Genomic DNA, 27,138 nt, shown 5'->3' on the forward strand with positions numbered 1-27,138 from the left:
CACTTGTAAGCACTGTGTGACTATTCTCTGCGTTTGTAGTAGTAGCAGTTGCTGTTGCTTTTCAGTGATTATTTCTTATTTACACACATCTTCCTATGCTGTTATTAATGGTGCAAGTAAACATGGGTCTCTGTGAATAATGTATTATTAATTTTAATATATATTCTCAAAAGTTGTTTGAACGGATTCCAGGTGCATCTTGCCTGAAATAAATGCAAACTTTAGCGTACAGGACCAAGAAATTTGTAGATTTATGTTGTTGAAAGACTTTTGTGCTTTTCTAAAGATTAGAGAATAATATACATGTAAGAATTTGCACAAATCATGAATGTTTAGCCCAGTACACTTTCACCAGCTGGATACATCAGCACAGGGAGTGGAATTTGGAAAATGGATTCTCTTGACCCTCTGTGCTTCAGCCTGACACTGGAGTTTTATTTCATATTTTGAAGTTTGGTAGATGTCTTTTGAAAAAACGGTTTCTACTACTAAACAACCTTTGAAGCCAATGAGTCTCCAGCAGCTCTTCAACAACTTATAGTTCTTTTTTTCTGCAGGTGTTTGCATGTTACGTGAAATCAAATTTATTAGCCCCGGATTATTGAGAAATGCCATATGGAAATATGAACTAATACTGATGATAAATGATAGAAATAATAGAAACATTCAAAAAGATTTTATTCACCTTCATAGGAAAACCTGAAGAAAATGACTTCTTAGATAACCTTCCCCTCTCTTCTCAGAAGCAGAGATTTAAAATTGATCAGTTGGTAGACCCTGGTGGCATGTAATGTCTGTCACCATGATGGCAGCTTCTCAGCAGCTGTCTATCAAACTACATATTCTCCGGCAAAAAGAAATAGTGTTCATTAATAGTTTTTGATATGTTTTGAAAGGATTCTTTTCAAAATGTTTATTGAACTCTCACTGCCTAGCAAACACCATCCTAGGAACTTGTAGTAATAAGGATTAGACTAACAGAAAACAAAATCAACCAAACAAAAAAAATCAGGCTTAGACTGACTTTGAGTGACAGAAAAACAGGTGACAGCGGCTCATATATGATGCACTCATTCAGTCAGTATTTGATGAGCTGCTTTTTGAATATATCTTCTGTCTCGGGGCCATTCGGGTCGGGGTGCTGGATAGAGCTGCTGTTGTGTTGAGCTGCTGAGTCATGCTCCCCTCTTCTGTGACCCTGTGGACTGCAGTCCCCCAGGCTCCGCCATCCATGGGATCTTCCAGGCAAGAACGCTGGAGTGCACTGCCGTCTGCTTCTCCAGGGGATCTTCCCGACCCAGGGACTGAGCCACTGCTCCTGCATTGGCTGGCGAATCCTTTACCGTAAGCCACCAGGGAAGCCCTCTGGATAGAGTACGGGAACACAAGAGAAGTCTCTGGTCTCTTGAGATTTACAGTTTAGGTGGCAGATACAGAACAAAGAGAGAAGTCAGTGTGTATCATGTTGGGTGGTTAGCTGTGGAATTCTAGGCCAGGTACCTTTTTTTTTTTTTTTGGAATTTAAGTTAAGAGATTGGAGAAGACCTTTGCATGAAAACTTGACGAGGTGTGAGGAGGTCAGACACGGTGTGTGAGAGAGGCACGTAACAGGAGGGGCACGCAGGCGCCTAAGCCCTAGATACCGGTGTGACCGGGATTGGGGGTGGTGAAGGAGATACGATCAGAAAGGTGACATCCCGTAGGACTTGCTGGTCATTGTAAGGACTTTGATTTTGCTCTGAGATGGGGAGTCATCAGAAGCATTTTGAGCAAAAGAGTGACAGCTGCCTTGCATTTTCAAAGGATTGCTTTGGTTGCTCTGTTGGGAAAAATGGAGAACAGTGATGAAGTTGTGAAACCACTTGATGCTGTAATAATAATCCAGGGCAGAAAGAATGTTGACTGGGACCAGGAGGAGGTAGCAAGGGAGGTGAAAGGGTTTAGGCAAAGCATCTACGTTGAAGGTAGAACCAACAGGATTTATTCTGGGACTGGATGTGCGGGGTATGAGGGAAAGAGGGAAGTCATAGCACCAATCACTTACTGAGATGCAGGAGCATGTTCCAGGAGAAGGATAAGTTCCAGTTTGAAAATGTGAGTTTAAGATGCCTATTAAACATTAAGGAATGACATTCAACCAGCAGTTGGAGTTCAGGGCAAAGATCTAGGCAGCCCAAAAATAACTGTCATGTTTCAAGTTCAGAGATACACAGTCCAGGACTTGTCAGCCTACATGGTCTGTATCCATACATAAAAACTCATTGCACAATTTACTATGTGCATGTTTTTAGTCAGTCATGTCCAACTCTGCGACCCCATGAAGTAGCCTGCCAGGCTCCTCTGTCCATGGAATTCTCCAGGCAAAAACACTGGAGTGGGTTATATTCCCTTCTCCATGAACTCTTCCCAAACCAGGGATGGAACCCGGGTCTCCTGCATTGTGCACGGGTTCTTTACCGTCTGAGCCTCCCTCCCACAGACATGTGCACAAAATCATTATCTTGAGGGAACATTTTGAATAATGTTACAGACATCTCTACTATTGGTCTCTTTTGTACAGTATTTATTTACCATAGTGTTGAACATCTTATTGGTAGAAAGGAGCTTTCAGCTTCTTTTAGGTAAATACGGTTTTCCATTAGATAGACTTCTCCCATTGGTACTGCTTTCTCTCCTGACAGTCTTGTGTCTTTCACGCCCTCCTCCTGGCTGGGGAGGGCGGGCTGCTGCTTGTGCCCTGGCGTGGGTGGTGCGGCTCCGCAGGGCCGACCCAGAGCCCGCCACTGCTATGCCCCTCCTCTCCTCCGCCTGCCTTCTGTCTGCCTTTCCTGCCTCCAGACTCCACCGCAGAGAGAGGTGGTTCCCTTGCAGTGTGATGTGTAGAAAAATGTAACAACAAAACCCTCTTGTCTGAGCAGCTCTTCCTTGACTTATGATGATATTACATTCAGGTGAACCCTCACAAGTTGAAACTAAATTGAAAACCCATTGAATACATCTGCCTAACCAAAGATCATAGCTTACCCTAGCCTAAGTTAAACATGTTCAGAACACTTATATTCACCTCCAGTTGGGCAAAATCATCTAACACTAAGCCTAATTTATAAGAAGGTGTTGAATATCTCATACTGTTTATTGATTACTGGCCTGAAAGTGAAAACCAGAGTAGTTCTGTGGGTACAGATCATAAGTATATTAATTCTTCACCTACACAGGCTGACTGGGAGCTGCAGCTTGCTCTCCATCATCATGAGAGCATGTCCCACACACTGCTAGCCCAGAGAAAGAGCAACATTCAAGGTCTAAAGTATGGTTTCTGTTGAAAGCATATAGCTTTCCCCACCATCATAAAGTTGAAAAATCCTAAGTGGAACATAAGCAAATTAATAGCAAATGCAAATTATAATGTATTATTGTATGGGATCCCCTCAAGAATCAGACAGGGTGAAGGACAGGGAAGCCTGGCGTGCTGCAGTCCATGGGGTCACAAAGACTCAGACACGACTGAGCAACTGAGCAGCAGCAGCAACAAGAATCAGAAGAGGGCTTCCCAGGGGGCCCAGTGGTACAGAATCCACCTGCCAAGGCAGGAGACGCCGGAGATGCACATTTGATCCCTCGCTCGAGAAGATCTCCTGGGGGAGGAAATGATAGCCCACTCCAGTAGCCTTGCCTGGAAAGTCCCACAGACAGAGCAGCCTAGCGGGCGACAGTCCACGGACAGTCCACAGACAGAGCCGGACAGGACGGAGCGACTGAGCACGCTCCCATCATTCGAGAATAAAGACAAGGAAAAGAAGGGAAACCGAGCAGAAGGAGGCCAGCTGAGGATTAGTGGCCAGTCATGTAGCATTGCTTCTTTCAGTTTACAGGTTTGCCTGTTATGAACCAAACTGCAGTTTATTTTGAGTTTGTGCTGTTTTACCATCTTATTTTAATTTTATGCTTTTCTGTCAACACAATGCATTTTATAATGATACTCTAGAACTTAGATTTTGTCTTCAGCCTACTTAATATTAAAGATTTTTTTAATGCTACTGAAGGTTTTGTCCATCATGTCCATCCAGTGTGTTGTTTTTGACGTGCATTTTGTGAAATACTCTTAAAGCTTTATTATTACAGTTGTCTAGGAAAAATCATTATGTTTGGAGCTTTAAATGCTATAGGCTTTAGTTTCTCTCATAGAACAATTGTGTCTAGAATAGGAAGGGTAATTTAGTTTGGATGTTTACGTTGTTTTTTGGTAATTGTTGCTTTTAAAGCTTTCTTCAAAGACATCAACTCCTCTGTAATGTATCATGGTATGTAAGAATAAGTGTGACATTTCTAGTAAGCTTGTTATGAAATAAGGACCAACATCTCCAGGAGATAGTCATAGATGATTATTGTTTAATTATAGAGATTATATAAATGTATGCAATTTCTCCATTTTTATTTGAAATCTTAGCATGGTAAATCATAGAGAACATTATATTGCAGAGAACCTGTATACGTGATTTCTGGATCATGATTTCTGAATCTAAATATTTATAGTTGTGATTTTAACTTCTATTTAGAGCTTTTCTAACACCTCTAGTGTATAATTATCAAAATGACTAGCCACTTGGAGAAAAGTCTGTGTCTTAGCTTTTAAAGTTTTAGATATTTAATCTGTTATGTTTCCCCTTTTTAATGTTTTAACCTCTTGAGAGGTTAAAGTTAAACCCAAAATCCATTCTTTCAGCAAACATTTGAGTATCTGCCCTGTGTTATGTAAACCAAGGCACAAAGATGCATAAAATGTAAGGTCTCTCCCCTCAGGAATCCCCGGGCGGTTAGGAGAGGAAGGCACATGCTGAAAGTAATGGGTGTCCTCCTTGCAAAGACAGAGACAGTTGCCAGGCATGACAGGCGGGAGGGCGCGTCACCAGGGCCGGTCTAGGGTTTTGGCCTCGTACCGTGAAAGTATGAACAGGAGTGACTTGGGTGGAGTGGGCAAAGCAGATAGACACACTTTTCCTGGCATCAGGTACGGAATAGATGAAAGGGGTTGGGTGGAATCAAACTAGGAGTCGATTTGGTAGTGAAGTGTGGCAGATTAGGAAATAGGACCGCGTTGTAGGTGGAACTCTGATGTTGTGTAAGGAGTTTCTTGTCTGCTTTTGAAGCAGAGGTAGGGTATCTTTGGGCTTCCCTGGTGGCTCAGATGGTGAAGCATCTGCCTGCAATGCGGGAGGCCCGGGTTCAATCCCTGGGTCGGGAAGATCCCCTGGAGAAGGAAATGGCAACCCATTCCAGTACTCTTGCCTGGAAATCCATGGACAGAGGAGCCTGGTAGGCTACAGTCCACGGGGTCGCAAAGAGTCGGACAAGACTGAGCGACTTCACTTCTTCTTAAAGTATCTTTAAATTAATGTTTGTCTCAAAATTTCCATGTACAGTTTGGATATGGCTCTGAGAGAAACAGTAGGAGACCAGAGGTCAAAGAAGACATTAGTGTTCCAGATCCCTTGAGTGGTGTTCAAGGGTAGGTTTTATTTGCCAAGTACCATGTGAGGAATGTCATGATCCTTTGGATCTGAGGGTTCAGGAGAGGAAGGGTCAAGACTAGCAGGTTTCTATCACAGGAGACAGCATTATGGTTCTACTGCCTGCAGTCATATGGAGATTGCAGATGGGCGGTTGCCTTGGGGTCGAAACATACAGTGTCTGAGGTGACTGAGAGATATCCCATCTGATTGAAAACTGAGTAAAATGCAGAAGTTGAAAGTGCCTTAAAAATATCTAGTCAACTCTGTTTTATAATGACTGTATTTTGTTACTTCTAAATAATGAAAAGGAATAAAAAGATAAGATTAACTTATTAGTTAAGAAATGTGAAAGAAAAAAAACAAATATGACATAGTTGAAAGATAAAATTCATATGTGTCATATACAGAGATACCAGTAAATTAACACTTTCAAGGAGTGCAATTTAAAATTCTCTGCTCCAGTTGGGACTTCTAATGGCAAAAATTTTGTCACTGACCTCAAAGAACTTGAGATATGTTCAGGTTAAACTATGTGGTTAAACTATGTCCAAAGATGTGTGTGGGTAGTTTCTTTGTATATATAATTACTGAAGAATGCCAAGGACATTCTTAAATGCTCTTTAGTTTTATCCATCAGATGGCCCTGGGCATTCAGTTGTATTTTATTCACATAGAACTTGCACACACCTTTCTTTCTTCCGACTGTGGTTTCGTCTTTATTTAAAAACCAGCAGTGAAAAGTTGATCTGCTGCTGCTGCTGCTGAGTCGCTTCAGTCTTGTCTGACTCTGTGCAACCCCATAGACGGCAGCCCACCAGGCTCCCCCATCCCTGGGATTCTCCAGGCAAGAATACTGGAGTGGGTTGCCATTTCCTTCTCCAATACATGAAAGTGAAAAGTGAAAGTGAAGTCACTTAGTCATGTCTGAGTCCTAGCAACCCCATGGACTGCAGCCTACCAGGCTCCTCTGTCCATGGGATTTTCCAGGCAAGAGTACTGGAGTGGGTTGCCATTGCCTTCTCTGAAAAGTTGATCAGTTACAGTTAAATTGTCTTAAGTATAATGTACAAATAATGTAATTGGGTAGTGCTGATGAAGCTTAGGTAACGGCTTAATGGGATTTCTATCTGGTAAGTAGCTACAGAACCATTTTGTAAGACAGCTTTTTTCTCCTTATGATGCCAACCTTAGATGTTTGAATGTGCCCCCGAGTTTCCTAACATCCCAAACATTTTATTCTTATAATTACCAACTTTTCTTTTTAGCCAGAGTTCTACAGCACTTTTCCTGGCAATGATGATGATTGTGATGATTTTTTTTTAAATTTCCTTTGATTTTAGTATTGCTTCAGTCTTTAAGGCATTTCTACTGAGTTGTCTGAATAAGATTAACATCTCACAGTCCATTTTATTTTTAAAAAATTCTTCATCCTATATTATAGCAGTTGATCTTTATGAAATATCAGTGAGGTAAAAGTAAGAGGCGAGATTCCTCCTATTTTGCTCATGTGGTGATAGACCATCGTCCCTGACCCAGCTGGCTGCCAATGAGTTGGGAAGGGCTCCCAGGATCCCCTAAGAAGCCTTTCCCGGACCACCTGAAGCCCTTCTCCCACCCCCTGAGGAGCACGCACTCCCTGGGACAGCTGTTTCCAGCCATGAGCCGCCGGCCCCCGCCGAGCACAGGCCCGGCTGCGGGGCAGCTCTGAGGACAGCTCGTGGATCAGAAGCACACCCCTCTCAGCCTTCCTGCAGGCACTGGGGTCCCGCCTGCTGACCAGATGCACACTGCTGCGTCCATGGGACAGAGGAAAAACTATGCATTTGACTTTTGTCTTGGTTCCTAAAATCCTTGTTAGAGCATGAGTGCCTTTGTGCGCCGATGAGATGACTTGGGGCAGGCGGGAGCAGGGCCAGCTTAGGGAACCTGAGGATGGGGGCACTGGTTGACAGAAGCACCAGCCAGGAGGCCAGAGGGACACACGTTTCAGCCCTCCCTCTCGCCTCCAGGTCAGGCACGAGCGCCCGTGACCGGGTCAGTCGCAGCTGTGCAGTGAGGCTTCGCTGAGACTCCGAGATGAAGAGGCACAGGGGCCTTGTGTTACAGCGAGCGCGTGGGTGCTCCGGGAGGCCGCGCCTGGACTGCGCCCAGAGAGCGTGGGGCGTCGGGCGGCCGCTCCTTCCGTGTTCTTGCCCTGTGCGTGTCTTCCGTTTGGCTATTCCTGAGCTAGAGCCTTTATAATAAAGGCTGTCTCAGCAAGCACAGTACTTCCCGAAGTTCTCTGAGTCATCCCAGTAAATTATAGAAAATAAATGGGGTGGGGGGAGCTTATGAGAACCCTTGAATTTATCGTAGGTTAGAAGGACAGGTGATCCCCGTAACTTGCCCTCTCAAGTGAGGGCAGTCTTTATGGGACTGAGTCCTTAAACGTGTGGGTTCTAGGCTAACTCCAGGCAATGAGTGTCAGTGAATTGGGAGACACCAGTGGGTATTGGAGAAGTGGATGGTGTTGGAATGATGTATCAGGTATCAGAAAAAAATAAATAATCCACGTATGTTCCTTTCCAGTGTTTGCCTTTTGCTTTTTGTTACATGGGAGTTCCTCAGACTCATTTGTCTTTTCTCTAGATATCTGCCAGATTTGATGTGTGTCTATGTGTAGTAAAATTTGATCAGTGATTTGATCATAATATTTTAAGTATGTGATTTTTTTCAATAGTGTTAATACATTTAATTTAAATGCTAATTAAAAATATAATTTATTTGTCTTCGAACCATCCATCTATCCACAGAATGTATAAGTGTATTCCCCTGGGTTTAGCTATATGTGGATTACTTGTGACTTTTACTAGGCAAGAATGTATACACAAAAACACTTTATTAATTTAATAAACAGAGTTTACTGTTCTTAGAGTACCAGTAAAGAAAGTTTGAAATTTGTTTCCCGGGGTACTCAAAGAACCCCTGATATCTTTTCCTGATGTAGGTGACCTTGGACAAGAGAGCAGAGTTTACCCATCTTTTCTTTGTACATTTTTCCCCTCTCAAAAGATCATCATTTTGAAAAGTGCTCAAATTATATTGAAATAGATTTAATTTTAAAACCATACTCTTTCTTTTCCATCTTTTTCTTAATTGATTTTTTTGTAGTGTTTGTAGAGGTCAAGGACTTTGATTTTCAACAAAAGATATTTCTTATATGTGGTTTGTGTATGTGAGCTTTACCAAAATATTCCTGTTTTTAAAAATCTTTTATTTTCTTCATTTCTGGATTTAAAAATTAAAAGGTTTTTAAAACTTTAAGTGAAATTCACCTTTCCTTTATTTTCATGGACTTTTCATTATTATTGTAAGGTTTTTCATGTGTTTTGTTTCTAGAATATTTTACTTTTTTATATTATAATTTCGTCCTTTTAAGGCGTATAATATTCTCTCTTTTAGTTTCTGTAGAAACCCTGGAAAAGAACTTGAAACAGATGGGAAGGCAACTTCAACAGCTTGAGAAAGATTTGAAAATCTTTCCCCCTCCTGAAGACTCACATGATAAGTTTGTGACAAAGATGTCCATATCCTTTGATATCTAAATAACTTTAAATTACTAGTCAATTAGGAATACAATTTGCTTAACCTTTTAAGTGTACTTTCAAGTGTACTTGCATAACCAGAAATCACTCTATAATGCCCAGTTATAGAAAATTTATCCTTTACCTTCTTGCAAGGAAATTTATCAAGGGTTTTGCCTGTAGTGAATAATACAGAGATGTATCCTGTTAATTTCATTCCTTTTTTTCCTTTTTATTAATCTAATACATTCTCTCCTCACTTTCCTTCCATATGCCCTATTTTCCTTCTGATGTTCACGGTAAATTGAAAGGATAGGAAGATTCAATTTGAGGAAGTTTGAATTTAATGTCATGTTGTGATATAGATACTGTTGAAATGGACCAATACTTTTGTAGCAGATGAAGACTTTATAAACTGGTATGACTGTCAGCTTAATTTCAAAAATTAATTTTTGCATATCAAAAGTTAACCCATAAAAAAAAACAAACAAAAAGTTAACTCATGTTCAAGAAACTAAAATTTCCTTTAGAAATACTACACTGTTCCAAAAAGCAAAACTGAACTAATCACAGTCCTACTGGTATCGGTATTTTCCAGACTGAAAATAAAATTGACCAATACATGTGTGTATGTATGTGTGTAGATATGTATATATACATAAAACTAATAGCATTGGGGTTGTCCTGCTTAATTTAAGGTCCTTTAAATTTCATTATCTTTGGTTTCACTAATTTTGTCAGTGGGAAGTGAAAGTCACTCAGTTATGTCCAACTCTTTTCTACCCCACGGACTATACACTGGAGTGGGCAGCCTTTCCCTTCTCCAGAGGATCTTCCCAACCCAGGGATCGAACCCAGGTCTGCCGCATTGCAGGCGGACTCTTTACCAGCTGAGCCACCAGGGAAGCCCAAGAATACTGGAGTGGATAGCCTATCCCTTCTGCAGTGGATCTTCCCGACCCAGGAATCTAACCGGGATCTCCTGCACTGCAGGCGAATTCTTTACCAACTGAGCTATGAGGGAAGCCCCACTTTTGTCAGTGAACTCATCTTTAATGAGTAATTGAAGTAATAAACTTTTTTTATTTCCAGAAACTAATGTTGAGTTTTCTCTCCAAACCATTCTGTGAAATTAGAGACTGATATCTTTTGCCTTATAATATTACAATTGTACAAAAATCTCATATGGGCTTCAAAATTCCATACGAAAGGATAACCCATTTCTAAACAAACACTTGTAAGTAGATACTCCTAATATTTTATTTTAATCTGAGATGCTTAAAATAACTACTTTTCCTCTTTTCATCTCTTCTTCCCTGAGATTTGGCAAATCACAAAATTATTATTTGGCTTGTCATAGACTTTATTGTACTGTATACTTTCAGCTTAATTGTGAATTAGTTCAGTTTTAGCTTTCTGCACCATCTCTTTTGGGAAATATCATAAAAATGCACTCTAGCAATAATCAATTCAGGCTAATGTGTTTGTTTCCTTTCGTTATGTTTCCTATCCACACAGTTTCTTCTTTTATTAGGCAGGATGTCTTTATTTGAAAAGGTTGTGTTTTGAAAACTGAAGATGAAGTCTGTGTTTATCCATCGAATATATATTTGCCACACCTTCTCCTTTGGCAAAGTATGGTTAAGCCTAAATTTGTTATTGTAGAATTGCATGTTACATCATTCTTAACTCCCCCCACCCACCATTTTATCATGTTACAATATTTATATGTGACAGTATTGTGATCATTAAGAACTGTTCATTGAGGCACTTTTTATTGTTCCCTATAGATAGAAAGCATTTTTTAAAAGGTTTTACTTGCATACAATTTCCAGTAATACATTGTGCATGTACTAATTATGAATCTCAGTTATCTGGAACATAGGACCTGAAACAAATTCTTGAGATTAGAATAAGGTTAGTAGAATTCTGCTCAGCAGACAATTCAGGACCTATCCATATTTGTGTTCATATGACACAGAAGCTGAATGATGTTGGCTTGTTGAAAGGTATGCAGCTCATAAAAAGCAGCCAGCAGGAAATCAGAAACAGGAAGGATGAAGCTTTGTTGGAAACAGTTTTTCATTTTGAGTACAATTATACTCCATGGACAAGAAAGCTCCTACATCCTGTCGCTAAATATCACAACCTAGATGCCTCTAATGAACTGATTAGCATTCATGTATCTCTTGGAAGTCAGATATATGAACAGTTGGTGCACTTTGCTATTGACAAAGCTTATAATCATAAATATTCTTTGCTGAGATGAGATTGCACTCGTTTGCTCTTCATCTTAGACATACTAGTTTCTAAGTAATTAAATTCATTCATTGCAAAGCTTTGTTTACTTTAATTAGGACTGACAACAAGTCAGATTTTGAATATTAAATACTTTTATACAGATTTTATTAAAATGGCAAATTGTGAGCTTCTTACATCTAAGAAAATGGAAGAATTTGGGGACTAAATACACAATAAATTAAACTGTGTTTAACTGAAGTTGGGGTTATTAATACTGGCAGTTTGTTTATGCTTAAGTATTAGTGCTTATTAGTTGAAAGACATATCAAACGTTTGGTTCATAAGTCAATTCTGAAAGAATGTATGTGTTATCAAAGTTATTAATGGTGCATTTATGCAAATAGATATTTAGATTAAACAATCATGATTTACTGAGCTATTAAATAATTTGTTAATTGTTTTATATTATAGTGATACAATTTTGTTGTAATTTCATGAAATTTCATGAGTACCACTCAGTTATAGTATATTGTATTTTTATTCTACCAGTACTTGTTTTCTTTACATTCATGTCTTAATATTGGAAAAGACAAAATTACATTCTTTAAAAGGCATGCACAGTTATTTCATTATCACATTGACTTTTTAGTAATAATTACCCTACTTTTCAATTGCTAAGTCTGGTGAGAAGTGTAATTAGAATAATTTCACTGTAAGTATTTGCCTGAAAAATTTGTTTTGTGATTTGTGGTAGGGTCACCAATATTATTATATATCGATATAAAGTATTATATGTAAGGTGTACATACTTTTTAAATTCTTTATCCATGAGAAACTGGGAAAATGCCAGGATTAGTGTCATGCAATGCTTATTCCTTTCTTTTGACCTTTACATTCTGGAATATATCTTATTTTAAGGAAAAATAACAAATAGATCCTAGCACATCACCCTAAAAATTTTCCTTGCACAAGCCTTTGCATTTCTCTTTTCTCCTTGTCCCACTGTCTCCCAAGTCTCATAGAAAAAAATCATTTTGCTGATATTTTTGTATTTGCTATAGAACTTACATGACAAGTTGTCACTTTTCCATTTTTTTAGTCTTTAAATTTCTTCTTTGTAATCACACTTTATTTTCACAGTTTCTTTTTTGCTGTCCCACTGTATAACAATATTTTGGACACTCCAGAAATTACTAGGTAGATGCTAAAACTGTCCCAATAAATTATTTGAGAGGAAGACTTGCATATTACTTATATCTATATTTCACACTGCATAAAGCACAGAAGTTTTCTGGTAAAGCAATTTAGTACATTTTAATTTAATTGAAGTGTGATTAGGAAGGAAAATGGAAGAGTGGAATGAGTGAAATGTAAACTTGCATAATACATGGTCCATTTGCAAGAGTGGGAAGTTAGGTAATTGAGTGATTTGTAAGAGCAGATTTTTTCTCTTAAATTAGTCTTCTTTCCTCCTTTTTTTCCCTGCTTTCTCTCACTTATTTTCCATTTAACACATTCTCAACAAACTTTAAAGACCTGGGTTAAAATATCCTGCTCTTCATCCTCTGTACATCCTCAGGTCTATAGTGATCTCTTTCTTCGCAGAGGTCTTGCTTTATTGACTATGTTGGGCTTGACAGGCATGCCTCGGTCACTGTCGCTTTCTCAGCCAGGAGTTCCCTCACTGCCCTGCATAAGTTAGGCTCTATCACTCTGTACAACATCACGCACAAACGTTTGTTTTTATCACCCTTATTACTGTCTGAATATCTCATTCATTTATTTACTATCTGTCACCACTCTCTAGAATGCATGTTTCGTGGAAAATGGGGACTTTGCTGACCGTGTTAGCCAGTGTTTTCCACAGTGCCTAGAAGAGGCGTTCTCAGTGGGGCTCAGTGAGTACTTGTAGATTAGCTGGTTGCCTGGCCATCTGGGTCCCAGGTCATTAAGAAGATCTGTTAAAGGTGTTAGATGTGTAGGACCAGTTGAAGCTCATCCTTGTAGGGTGATTAATGGAAGTAAAAGGTATCTTAGGTGGAGGTGTGCAATAATATGCTAATAAAGGTAGAATCTATTTGTGCCGTATTGCTTGGGAATGAACAGAACTGGTTTAAATCCCAAATCTCGGTCTGACTACTCAGTTGGCCAAAACTAAACATGTTGTTCAATGTGTGTGAACACAGATCTGGTTCTCATGTACCTTTCAAATGGGAAAATTCCACTGGGTCAAGTAGAAGTTCATCAGAATATTGCTTTAGTCTTGGTAAAGGAAAAGAAAATAGATTTCACAAAAATGTCATGTAATTGGATATATATCAATATTTCTGTGATGAACTTTATCAAACTTGTGTTGAATAACTTGCCTTTCTCTAAAGCTCTTTATAAATATAGGACTTGTGCTGGGGAAAAAATAAATCCTTGTTACTGCTACAGTTACGGGCATTAATTTCTAACTGGAGTTCAACAATTGGCATGAGAACACCTGTGTTTGCTTTTTCTTTCAGATGATGAAGACTATTTTTTATCTGAAGGTTCTGCCATCTCTTAATGAGACAGTATCCACCATTAGCCTCACTAAAGTATACCGTTATTCCATTCTATCAGATGGTCATTTTATACTTCTGAGAATTCATTTGGCTATTTCCAACATCATTGCAATTCAGTCAGTCTTACAATTTTTTGCCAGTAATTCCACTATTTAAAGTTGTACTTCATTTCCTTTAGGAGCAAATTGTTATATAGATAACAATGATAAGAATATTTAAAACTCTAGCTGTTAGAACAAGACCATATAATTTCCATGGTTTTGGCTCTTGATCCTCTTTCACATCACATCATTTAATGGAATTTTGCTATTTTTAAGTATGTCCAGGCATATTTCTGATATTTTGTTTACTCTTGATTCTTCCCTGAAAATCTAAGAAGTGTTATTGAATAATAGGGCTTTATTTTAACTTATTTACCAAGCTGATTCCTGTGAATGGGCATATTCCTAGGTATTAGAAAAAAATTATTAGTATTTGTGGAGTACCTGTTATTTCCTGTGGCTGATTCATGTTGGTGTATGGCAGAAACTAACTCAATATTATAAAGCAGTTGTCCTCCAATTAAAAAAAAAAAAAAAAAAAAAAAAAAACCTGAAAGCCTTATAAGTCATGATGAGGCAAAATAGGAGTGACTGTAGAACATACAATTAGGAATACCCACCATGGAGTGCAACCAGTTGTCCAGGGTAGCTACTTTTTAGGAACTCTGTTAGCCCATAACATTGCATCCAAATTGTATGTGTTTGTGTGTGTGTATGAATGTATATATGCACGATTTTATGAAGAGAGTTCCATGATTTATATCAGGCTTTAAAAAAAATTATTTTGTAATTGGAGGAAAATTGCTTTACAATGTTGCATTGATTTCTTCTGTACAACTTCAAATTAGTCATATGTATATATGTGTGTATATATATATATATGCTCTCATGTCAGACTTGTGAGACTTCTTACCTTTCCTACCACAGTTTGAGTGATGACAGAAGAGTGAAACTAGTCGTCGGCACCCATACAGTTGCAGACGATTTGACTTAATACAACAGCTAGAGAAAGGGCAGACAGTCACAGGGGATCAGCCCCCACGATGTGGCAAGTGTGAGTGAGTGAAGTTGCTCAGTCGTGTCCCACTCTTTGCGACCCCATGGACTGTAGCCCGCCTGGCTCCTCCGTCCATGGGATTTTCCAGGCCAGAATACTGGAGTGGTTGCCGTTTGCTTCTCCAGGGGATCTTCCCGACCCAGGGATTGAACGCGGGTCTCCCGCACTGCAGGCAGACGCTGTCCCGCCCGAGCCACCAGGGAAGCAAGGACAAAGCAGTGCCAGGGGATTGAACTAGAAGGCGAACAGAACCTCACTGAACAGGGCACAGTGAGCGGCAAGTGCTCTGTATGCAGTGGGGCGAGTGATCACTCTTAGCTGCAGAGGTTAGAGTAGGGGGCTTCGTGGAAGAGGAAGAATTGAACTAAGCTTAGAATGATAGGTTTGCACAAGCAAAGGCAGAAAATGACTCCTCTTTTAGATGGGAGTTAAGGCTATGTAAATAATCCATGTGGATATAGTCTTATTTGAGACATAAATTCTAGTTTATAGACTGAATAATGAACCACCATTGATTTCTGAACTTGGTAGGTAAATAAAGGGATGCTTACGGCACATTACAAATGAATCAGCATAGGTTCCATGTAATGATAATTTCTGAATGCATTTCAAATGTGATTTCTATTTACATAAGTTCACTTCACCTACAGTATTTCACAAATGTGGATGTTTCACAACACAGTATATGGAGATACATGTATGTATTATTATAGCTGCTTATGATTTTGTGATTTTAGTAGACAAAATCTTTTGTTCATCCAAGGATTAAAAATGATACTAGATATAAATGCATTGATATTTAGCACTGTTAGCACCACTAGTACTGTTATGATCTAGATTTTTAGCAAGTATAAGGAGACATTTGAATATCATTGAAACTACTGAGCTGTAATTTTAAATCATATTATGACATCTGATAAGATAGGCAAATTAGAAGAAAAATATCCTTGAACCCAATCGTAAAAGCAAAATGTTAAATGTATAAATACTTAACTTTTCTGATTGTTTTTCCACTGTTAATTAGGAATCACACTGAACATTTCATCCCTGTACAGTATGGATTGAATTGTGAAAATGGTTAACTATTAGAGCTAGTTTTGGCATTTTGGAGATGTGTAATAATGGCTAACAATTAAAACATATGACTTAAGGATTTATTTTTCCCTAAAACATTTCTTTGTAAATTTCAGAGTACCTTAACTGTAATATACAGCTTTGTTATCAGTGCAAAAGAACAATATGAGAAACTTTCAAAATTACATGAAAACATGGACAAGTTATACCAGAATATAATGGCATACTATGCCATCGACGTGAAGAAGGTTTCCGTAGAAGACTTCTTGACTGATTTGAATAACTTCAGAACCATGTTTATGGTATGTTAAAAATCTTAATTTGTTTTTTAAAAGTATTTAAATCTATATTACTTCATTTACCGTTTAGTAGTTCATTCTGCTCCTGTTGTCTGTAGTAAAACTTATCTTTTCTGATGTTGAAAGTTAGCTTTAAAATTTTTAGATTTTTAAATCTATTGAAAAATGTGTGTTTTGTTCTCTTTTGGGCCTTCCCAACATTAAGTTGTACTCAGAAATTTTGATTGAAAAAGTGACAAATTCTGAAGTTTTTCATAAAGACTCCCCTCCTGGCTGATTACAAAGCACTTTTGTAAGAAGTTTTTGGCTCTGAATTTGTTTCTTTATGCTTAAGATCAATTTTTATTTTTGTGGTATAATTTCACCAAATTCTGTACAGTTTTTATGAAGCTTTTTTTCCCTTTTCTTTTCTTAATGCATTGTACAATAAGCTACCTGTGATTTGCCTTTGAATGGATTTTACGTTCCTAGGGTTTCCTTTAGATGCTTTAATAGGGAGGTCAGGTCTCTGATGTGGAATCCTTTCAATTTAGGCATTAAAAAGATCTTTTGAAAAGTATTAGCTGATTAAATGGGGGAAAAAACCCACACACATATTAAAGTGAGAAAGCATTGTTGTCTCCCTAGGGAAACTGGTGATACATTTTCATTTCTACAATGAAAAATTACATTGTTCGTAATAGATGGGTGAGTCACTTTTGTGTTTCAGCAAATGTTTATGGGGATTAAAAACTTTTTGAGGTGTAAAGAAAAAAAAGGTTGAATTTAAAGAAGGTTGAATTTATTTTTAATTTTAGGAAAGCTTTATTGCTGAATTTATTGGACTTAGTTATAATCACCTGGTTATGACTAGATAGCCTTTCAATAAAAAGTCAATATTTTAAATGAAAATTGGTTCACAAGTCTAGTTTATTTCCTCCATAAATTCACAGTGTTTTTCAAAATTATTTTTTCACTAGCAGAAACAACTTTGACTATTAGATATACTTATTATGTGTTTATATGTGTGATATACTGCATAATATGCTACTTTAATTTTTATGTTTTATGAGTCAACATGGTTTAGTAGGAATAGCAAAGGCTTTGCAGTTTGAGAGAACAGGGTTTGGATTCCACACTAGTTATATGACTATAAATACTTTTAACATTTTTGAACCTCAGTTTCCATAATTGTAAAAGGGAATGTTAATTCTTTTCTCATGGTAGTATTTAAATACTAAATGAGATAAGTATTAAGTATCACAGCTCTTGGTACATGGTAGTTGCTTAATAAGTTATTAGGCCATGAAAGGTTAACTCAGTAGACTTGGGATACTCAGACCCTGCACATTTCAAAGAAATTGCTGGTCCTTGACTGGCTCTGGGGAGAACAACTATATACTCTTGGACTATCCTGCCCAATAAAGCAGTTTTTGTATACCTGGACCTGGGGTCAAGCTGGATAGTTATGCAAAAAGTGTGATTTATTGTGAACACTTGTTTTTGTTCACCTGGGGCCTTGGGCCACACTGTGTCCGCTCATCCTCTGTGTGATGTTGAAGACTGAGGGGCCAAGGTCAGTCATGCTGGGGGTCTATATTCTGGTCTGCATGACTGACCTCCTCAATAACTCTTGGTATCAAGGCTTGGTTGAACTTCCCTTCTTGTCAGTACATCATATCACACGTTGTTGTGACATGTTGCTGGAATAATGAAACTCTCCTGGGAGAAGACAACTGTGATTTTACTCTGTATCTCTTCCCTGTAAGAAAGTGTAACAGCGAGCATAACAGCGTTTCTGAGTTCTGTGGCTCCTTCCAACAAATTATCAAACCCGAGGGTGGTCTTGAGGATCCATGACACAATTATGCATAAAATTATAAAATAATAATACCCATCAGCTACTGAATATTTTCTATGAACAAAGTATTTTCCCAAATGCCTTACATGTATCAGCCAGTCTTCATGATAACTCTGCATTCTTTTGCTGTTTCTATCCCCCACTTTGGGCAAATGAAGAAAGAGACTAAGTCCATATTGTATTGTTTTGAATCACATCTAATTCCACATCTGCCTTAGATCTGGTAGGATATCTGTGGGTAACTTAGCATCCTTAGTAGGTGGTGGGCAGAGGGAAAAGTGTTTGAGTGGAGAAAGGTTCAAGGTGGAGGGTGATAAAGTGAGAGATATACTTTGTTTCAGAGTTCACATGGCTCCTAGCAGTAGCTGCTACCACACACTTCCTACATACACAGATATGCACACACACACTCATATTCACATTGTACTAAATTAAAATTGTTATAGCTAAGTATAAAACACTTTATTTGAATAAATAATCTGGAGAGGGAATTTTCTTTAGAATAAAAAAAAGCATAAAGAAGACTATAAGGGAAGAACAATTTTGCAGGCAAATTTTTTCTTCCTTTCATTATGGTTATAGTCCTTGAATTTTAGACATTGTGTCCCTTTTTTTTTTTTTTTTTAAATTGAGAGAAAAGTGCTATACAGTAGATGTTTAGAAAGACCACAGTGTCAAGACTGATAGAAACTACTGCCACATAAATGTTTGTTTGTCAGTGTCTTCTGATCTCTTAGGTTGCTGTTTAATTCCATACAATTCAACTTGAGAAACTATGCTAATTTCAGTGAGTTAGTATGAAAATATTAGGGATAGATGTGGAACTTTCATATGTTGAAGGTTGTTCTGGAAAATCACATGAATACAATAGACTTCTAGGCTGCTTCCATTTCCTAGCTGTTGTACAGACTGCTGCAGTGAACACTGGGGTATTGAAGTACCTGTGTCTCCTTCAGATGTGGTTTTCTCAGAGTACATGCCCAGTAGTGGGATTGCTGGGTCATACTCCTTGTTTTTTAAGGAATATACATACTGTTCTCCACAGTGGCTGTATCAATTTACATTCTCACCAACAGTGCAAGAGGGTTCCCTTTTCTCCATATCCTTTCCCGCATTTACCGTTTATTGATTTTTTAAATGATGGCCATTCTGACTAGTGTGAGGTGATACCTCATTGTAACTTTGATTTGCATTTCTCTAATAATAAGCAATGTATAATGTTCACTTTTAAAATTAGAGGCCTATTAATGCAAACCCTTGTGGTGAGGTGAGGGCTAAGGGGAGGTGTAGAGAGTCCGTACCTCTCTGTAATGGATTTTTATTTCCTGTAGGACTCATGTGGGGAATAAAGTTCAAACTGGAGGCACTAGTTGGAAATGTTTGACCTCACACTGTAGGCTAAGGAAATTGGTGGCCCATCAGGCATTAGACTTCTCCAAAATTTGTGCCTTGAGTCATGTACTGTTCCATAACAGTTATTGCTTTCCACTTTCGTCTGGTTTTAAACTCATTGTTATATGCCATTACCAATGGACCTGTTCTCAGTAGGGATAAAATGCTTCTCCAGGATGAACTGATGAATTTTTGTTGGATCATAAAAGAGCCCTCTTGTCCGCCTTTATTTTATCCAACAGCTGTAGCATGCTTGTGTTTGTTGTTAGAGGTTAGTTTCTCTCATTGGTCACTGTGACTTTGAAAAATATGTTTGTCCTGGTCCCACTTCCCACTCATCTTCACATTACAGAATTTTGTTCAAACTGCTTTTACATCGTTAGGCTCGAATTACATGGTTTCCTCTCCAACACTCTCACCTCTTATACTGATAATGCTTACGTTCTTTATCATTGAAAGATCCTTTGCTACTTTCTTTCTTTAACCAGAGTTAGTAGCACACTGAAACAACACTCTTAACTCCTTGAACAAATTTCACCTTACACCTCATTTATATTGCTAAACATTGCATCTTCGAGAGATACTTCTAAGTGCTTTTACTTCTTAGAATTCCTTTGTTATTTGTCTTCTTAAAAATAACATGTTTAAAAACAAAGTTTCTAATAAATTTTATTTTGAAGAATATATCATTTTTCTGTTTTAATTAGACATACCTAACTACATAGATATTCCCCAACAAACATTCTCTTTCATCAGGAAACTTCAACAAGCCTCTTATCCTTGTCCATCAGACAACAGACAGAAAGAAAACCACACTTACAGAAAACTAACCAAACTGATCACATGGACTACAGCCTTGTCTAACTCAATGAAACTAAAGCCATGCCTTGTAGGGCCACCCAAGATGGACAGGTCATGGTGGAGAGTTCTGACAAAACGTGGTCCATTGGAGAAGGGAATGCAAACCACTTCAGCATTCTTGCCTTGAGAACCCCATGAACAGTATGAAAAGGCAAAAAAATAGAACACTGAAAGATGAACTCCCCAGGTCGGTAGGTGCTTAATATGCTACTGGAGAAAAATGGAGAAATAGATACAGAAAGGATGAAGAGATGGAGCCAAACCAAAAACAACGCCCAGGTGTGGATATAACTGGTGATGGAAGCAAGGTCTGATGCTGTAAAACAATATTGCTCAGGAACCTGGAGTGTTAGGTCCATGAATCAAGGCAAATTGGAAGTGGGCAAACAGGAGATGGCAAGAGTGAACATCGACGTTTTGGAAATCAGAGAACTATAATGGACCAGAATGGTGAATAGAATTCAGGTGACCATTACATCAACTCTTGTAGGCAAGAATCCCTTAGAAGAAATGGAGTAGCCCTCATAGTGAACAAAAGAGTCTGAAATACAGTACTTGGGTGCAATCTCAAAAACGACAGAATGATCTCTGTTTATATACAAGGCAAACCATTCAATAAACAGTAATCCAAGTTTATGCAACAACCACTAATGCCAAAGAAGCTGAAGTCGAACGGTTCTATGATGACCTCCTAGAACTAACACCAAAAAAGATGTCCTTTTCATCACAGGGGACTGGAATGCAAAAGTCAAGAGATACCTGGAGTAACAGGCAATTTTGGCCTTTGAGTACAAAATGAAGTATTAACAGAGATTTGCCAAGACAACACACTGGTCATAGCAAACACACTCCTCCAACAACACAAGAGATGACTCTACATATGGACATCATCAGATGGTCAATACTGAATTCAGATTGATTATATTTTTTCAGCAGAAGATGGAGAAGCTCTATACAGTCAGCAAAAACAAGAACAGGAGCTGACTGTGGCTCAGATCATGAACTCCTTATTGCAAAATTCAGACTTAAATTGAAGAAAGCAGGGAAAACCACTATTCCATTCAGATATGACCAAATCAATTCCCTTATGGAAGTGACAAGTAGATTCAAGGCAGGAGGTCTGATAGACAGAGTGCCTGAAGAACTATGGATGGTGGTTTGTGACATTGTACAGGAGGCGATGATTAAAACCATCCCTGAGAATAAAGAAATGCAAAAAGGCAAAATGGTCGTCTGAGGAGGCCTAACAAATAGCTGAGAAAAGAAGAGGAGCTGAAGGCAAAGGGGAAAAGGAAAGATATTCCCATTTGAATGCAGAGTTCCAAAGAATAACAAAGTAGAGATATGAAAGCCTTCCTCAGTGATCAATGCAAAGTATTAGAGGACAACAATGGAATGGGAAAGTCTGGAGATCTCTTCAAGAAAATTAGAGATACCAAGGGAACATTTCATGCAAAGATGGGCACAATAAAGGACAGAAATGGTATGGACCTAACAGAAGCAAAAGATAGTAAGAGGTGGCAAGAATACACAGAAGAACTATACAAAAAAGATCTTCATGACCCAGATAACCATGATGGTTTGACCACTCAGCTAGAGCCAGACATCCTGAGTGTGAAGTCAAGTGGGCCTTAGGAAGCATCACTACAAACAAAGCTAAGGAGGTGATGGAATTCCAGCTGAGCTATTTCAAATCCTAAAAGATGATGCCATGAAAGTGCTGCACTCAATATGCCAGCAAATTTGGAAAACTCAGCAGTGGCCGCACTGGAACAGGACAGTTTTCATCCCAATTTCAAAGAAAGGCAATGCCAAAGAATGCTCAGACTACCTCACAATTGCACTCATCTCACATATTAGCAAATTAATGCTGAAAATTTTCTAAGCTAGGCTTCAACAGTACGTGAACCGAGAACTTTCAGATGTTCAAGCTGGATTTAGAAAAGGCAGAGGAAGCAGAGATCAAATTGCCAACATGGGTTGGATCACAGAAAAAGCAAGAGAATTCCAGGGAAACATCTACCAACTTCTTTATTGACTATGCTAAAGCCTTTGTGTGGATCAAAACAAGCTGTGGAAAATTCTTCAAGTGGTGGGAATGCTAGACCACCTTACCTGCCTCCTGAGAAATCTGCATGCAGGTCAAGAAGCAACAGTTAGAACCAGACGTGGAACAACAGACTGCTTCCAAATTGGAAAAGGAGTATATCAAGAATGTATGTTGTTGCCTTGCTTATTTAACTTATATGCAGAGTACATTCTGCGAAATGCCAGACTGGAAGAAGCACAAGCTGGAATCTAGATTGCCAGGAGAAATATCAATAACCTGAGATACGCAGACGACACCAGCCTTATGGCAGAAAGCGAAGAGGAACTGAAAAGCCTCTTGATGAAAGTGAAAGAGGAGAGTAAAAAGCTGGCTTAAAACTCAGCATTCACAAAACTAAGATCATGGCATCCCGTCCCATCGCTTTTTGGCCAGGAGCTGGGGAAACAATGGAAACAGTGACAGACTTTATTTTTTGGGCTCCAAAATCACTGCAGATGGTGACTGCAACCATTAAATTAAAGGACACTTTCTCTTTGGAAGAAAAGCTGTGACAAACCTAGGCAGTCTGTTTAAAAGCAGAGACATTACTTTGCCAACAAAGGTCTGTCTAGTCAAAGCTATGGTTTTTCCAGTAGTCATGTATGGATGTGCGAATTGGACCATAAAGAAAGCTGAGTGCCGAAGAATTGATGGTTTTGAACTCTGGTGTTGAAGAAGACTCTTTAGATGCTTTGGACTGCAAGGAGATCCAACCAATGCATCCTAAAGGAAATCAGTCCTGAATATTCATTCGAAGGACTGATGCTGAAGTTGAGTCTCCAGTACTTTGGCCACCTGATGCGAAAAGCTGACTCATTAGAAAAGACCCTGATGCTGGGAAAGATTGAAGGCAGGAGGAGAAGGGGACGACAGAGGATGAGATGGTTGGATAGCATTACCGATATGCTGGACATGAGTTTTAGTAAGCTCTGGGAGTTGGTGATGGACAGGGAGGCCTGGAGTGCTGCAGTCCATGGGGTCGCAAGAGTTGGACATGACTGAGTGACTGAACTCAACTGAACTATGTAGACCTTTTAAGTTTACCATATTATATATTCATGTATAGAACTGATGTGATTACACTTAAAGAAGTCAGCCTTTTGGTTCAGATAGCTTTTATCCTGGTCACATGCACCTTCTCTGTTGGGATGTTGATGTACTGGGAAAAATCATTAGACATCCTGCTTTATAAATAAGTTCCAAGACTGTATATATCTGGACCCCTCAGTTTAGGGTTAGGGTTTTGAGGTCAGCAGAAAGCAATCCCTGCCTTTTAAAAGGGATTACTGTTGGATACACAAAAGTTGGAGGAGCATTGTCGTTTTCTTGTGTGTGCGTGCATTGGGTTTCGATATATGTGCTAAACATTCCAATTATTATTTTCTAGTCCATAAAGTCCAGTTTGTTTCTCCCTAATTTTTGTTTCCCACAGATATACTCCCATATGAATTATGTGTGATTACAATCAAAGAAAAAGAATTCCTTTTGGTTTCTTCACGTTTTAAGTGATTGCTGAATTCTCCCTGTGATGAGCCTCAGCTTTTGTTTGTTTTTAATAGTGATGTTTTGCTCTCCTCGTCACTACTGGGGAGACAGCAGGGAGACAGTCCTGGCTGGGAATGCAGGCTCTGTCTTTCGAGTGACTTGGGTGATGTGACTTTGGCAGGTTACTTAACTTACTGAGCCCCACCAGCTCCCTGTTAATAACAGCTTGTGTTTCTTAGGGCTTTTACAGTTTGAAGATCAGATGACGTAATGTTCATTTACCCTCAAAATAAGTCAGTTCTCTACAGAGAATACAAGTAATTTTCAACTTTTCCGTTTCATTATAGTAAGATCGATAGTTTAAGTACTTTATCTCTTTTATTTTATGCTTCCTTATATAATACTTTGAAATAAATAGCTACCTATTTTCAATCAATAGTTCTGTCTTTAAATTATGTCTACAATTTTGTAAAAGTTATGTTTCATCTAGTTAAAGATTTATCTTTTATGTTTGCAGACTTTAGGTTGAATTTTGTTTCGTGTGATTGAAAGATAATGTGTAGTAAGCAAATATAAAATCAGTTGTAACTCAGTTTGTCTTGCTGCTTTTGTCGATTAAATACAACTTATCTTTCCAGTGAATACTAAGACTAAAGTAGTGATTTGCTAAACAAAAATGAAATCATCCAATGAGAGGATATTTTTAGTGTAAAATTTTAGGATATAGGACAGCTAGAACAAATCTTATTTTGCCAAATCATTTAAGTTACCCCAAATCGATTTTTGTCATCTCTAAGTATCATTTCATGGGTTTGGGTGGACTCTGGGAGTTGGTGATGGACAGGGAGGCCTGGTGTGCTGCGGTTCATGGGGTCGCAAAGAGTCAGACATGACTGAGTGACTGAACTGAACTGAACTGAAGTATCATTTCTGACGATTACTGTATAGACCAAGTAGGTGACCAGCAGGAACTCCAAGGGCACTAAGCATTTTCTATGTGTTCCTGAAATCTTGAAGATGAGGTTATTGTAGTTTATCAGAGAGAAGAAAATCATGTTAAGTTCCTGGGATTGGTTGTTGAGCCAGCTTATGTATTTCTAATAGGAAGTGTCTTCTATCCTGATTTTGGTGGGGATACAATTTGAAAATTACCTTCACTGGAACTGTTGTTATTCCGAGATCATACTTAGAAGTATAAAGCTCCAAACCTAGAACAAAGTAAATATTCTGTTGGATCTTCTTTTATTCTTATCCTTTAGTATCTGTTTATTTAAAGAATTAGATCAATTCCAGGTGCTAAATATTTGGGTTTGCAACTTGAAAATGAATACTGATAGGTTCTTCTAATCTTTTTTCTCGATTACACCTAGATTAATTGGATTAATTTTTCTCTTTACCTAAAAGATTTTTTTTATTGTGCATTGCTTAGCAGGATAATAAATGCATTTGACTGACAGATTCTGTATGAATAAATTAACTGGTGATTTGTATTAATGTATCTCTTACATTTTAAATATTTTGTTTACTGAAATATCTCACAAAGTAAAGACTAGAGGATTTTTTTATATAATGTAACCACATTTATTTCAGAGTATATTCTAATATCAAACAGCAAAGTACAACAATGCAAAACTGATTGCTTTTGCACCAGCCTAATATTTTGTATTGGAGTATAGCCGATTAACAGCGTGGTCGTAGTTTCAAGTAAGAGCAGAGGAACTCAGCCATACCTAGACATGAGTCCATTCTCCCACCAGCCCCCCCATCCCGGCTGGCAGTAACACTGAACAGAGCTCCGTGTGCTAGACAGGAGGTGCTTGTTGTTTACCCGTCACGAATGTAGCACTGTGCCCGTGATCCTCCCAGACCTCTTAACTCTCCCTCTCCCCTGACAGCCATAAGTTCCTTCTCTACGTCTGTGTGTCTCTTTTGTAAGTAAGTTCATTTATATCATTTCTGATTCCACATATAAGGGATGTCATATGACATTTCTCCTTCTCCGTCTCACTTACTTTGTGCTACTGTCTAGGTCCATCCATGTTTCTGCAAGTGGCATTATTTCATTCTTTTTAAGGGCTTAGTAATAGTCCTTTTTGTATATGTACTGCATCATCTTTATCTAGAAAGACTAGATTATTTTAATACAGTAAATAGAATGACAATTGATAATGGAGAAAAAAGAACTCAACTAAATAGCTAATACATCATAATAAGTATATTAACTCATGTAATTGAAAAGATATCACATAACTGCTGCTGCTGCTAAGTCGCTTCAGTCGTGTCTGACCCTGTGTGACCCCATAGACGACAGTCCACCAGGCTCCCCTGTCCCTGGGATTCTCCAGGCAAGAATACTGGAGTGGGTTGCCATTTCCTTCACATAACTAGTATACCACAAATGAAAGTGAATAAAATGGCATTTCATTGTACATTAAATATACTGGTCTTCCATGTTCTGAGCAAAGAGAGAGAAGGAAGGAAAAAAGCACTTGACGTAAGGCTACTTTTTATGTTGTTTAAACATTACCAGATTTACATGAAAGTTGCTGGGTTCTGACTGGATGATTTCCTTGAAGAACTGATTAGCAATAGTTTGGGGAAAAAAAAAAGATTGTCCTGTCAACAGGCCTGTCTCTAAGCACTCTTCCTCATGGTTGCTGTCTTGTGTTTAGTCGTGCCTTTATTTAGCCTTATAACTGTGATATGAAAAGAACATACTTATAGTATATCACTTCCAAATACAAGGAAAGAAAACATGTTTAATGGACAAACAAGTTCTACTTTGGGAGAATCTTAATTATGAATATTTCATACTTTATTTATTTATTAAATACGTTGTTGAATTGTTTGAAAATTCTCATTTATTTGAAAATTTTAGAAAGTGCTTGAAGGAATTGCAAACAAACTCATAGCATGAATTTGAAAGGCCAGTAACATTAAGTCCCTAATGAGTTAATATGTAATTTGGTGTTTCATTTGAGACTGACTTTACAATAAAGAGCAACTTGAAGCTAAAACTGTTTAATCATAAGCACCTTTGCATCCTTTGGGACATTCTCAAAGGATAGTTTTTTGTTTTCATAAGTTTCACAGGTCATGGAGAGTTCAACTAATAACACCTTGCCGTGAATGTTAAG

The 27,138-nt window shown here is 38.3% G+C and overlaps 1 protein-coding gene across 6 annotated transcripts in view; it reads left to right on the forward strand.

Annotated features, from left to right (window-relative positions):
* Nucleotides 1-27,138, forward strand: part of DIAPH3 (diaphanous related formin 3) — a 530,827-nt gene that overhangs the window by 319,215 nt on the left and 184,474 nt on the right. For all 6 annotated transcript variants that reach the window (XM_043892388.1, XM_043892390.1, XM_043892386.1 and 3 more), the window contains 2 exons: nucleotides 8,952-9,076; nucleotides 16,173-16,337. In XM_043892388.1, the coding sequence (XP_043748323.1) occupies nucleotides 8,952-9,076; nucleotides 16,173-16,337 (290 nt within the window). The remainder of the gene's footprint in view (nucleotides 1-8,951; nucleotides 9,077-16,172; nucleotides 16,338-27,138) is intronic.

The sequence above is a fragment of the Cervus elaphus genome, chromosome 30 (genome assembly GCF_910594005.1).
Source record: "Cervus elaphus chromosome 30, mCerEla1.1, whole genome shotgun sequence".
NCBI classification, from domain to species: Eukaryota; Metazoa; Chordata; class Mammalia; order Artiodactyla; family Cervidae; genus Cervus; species Cervus elaphus.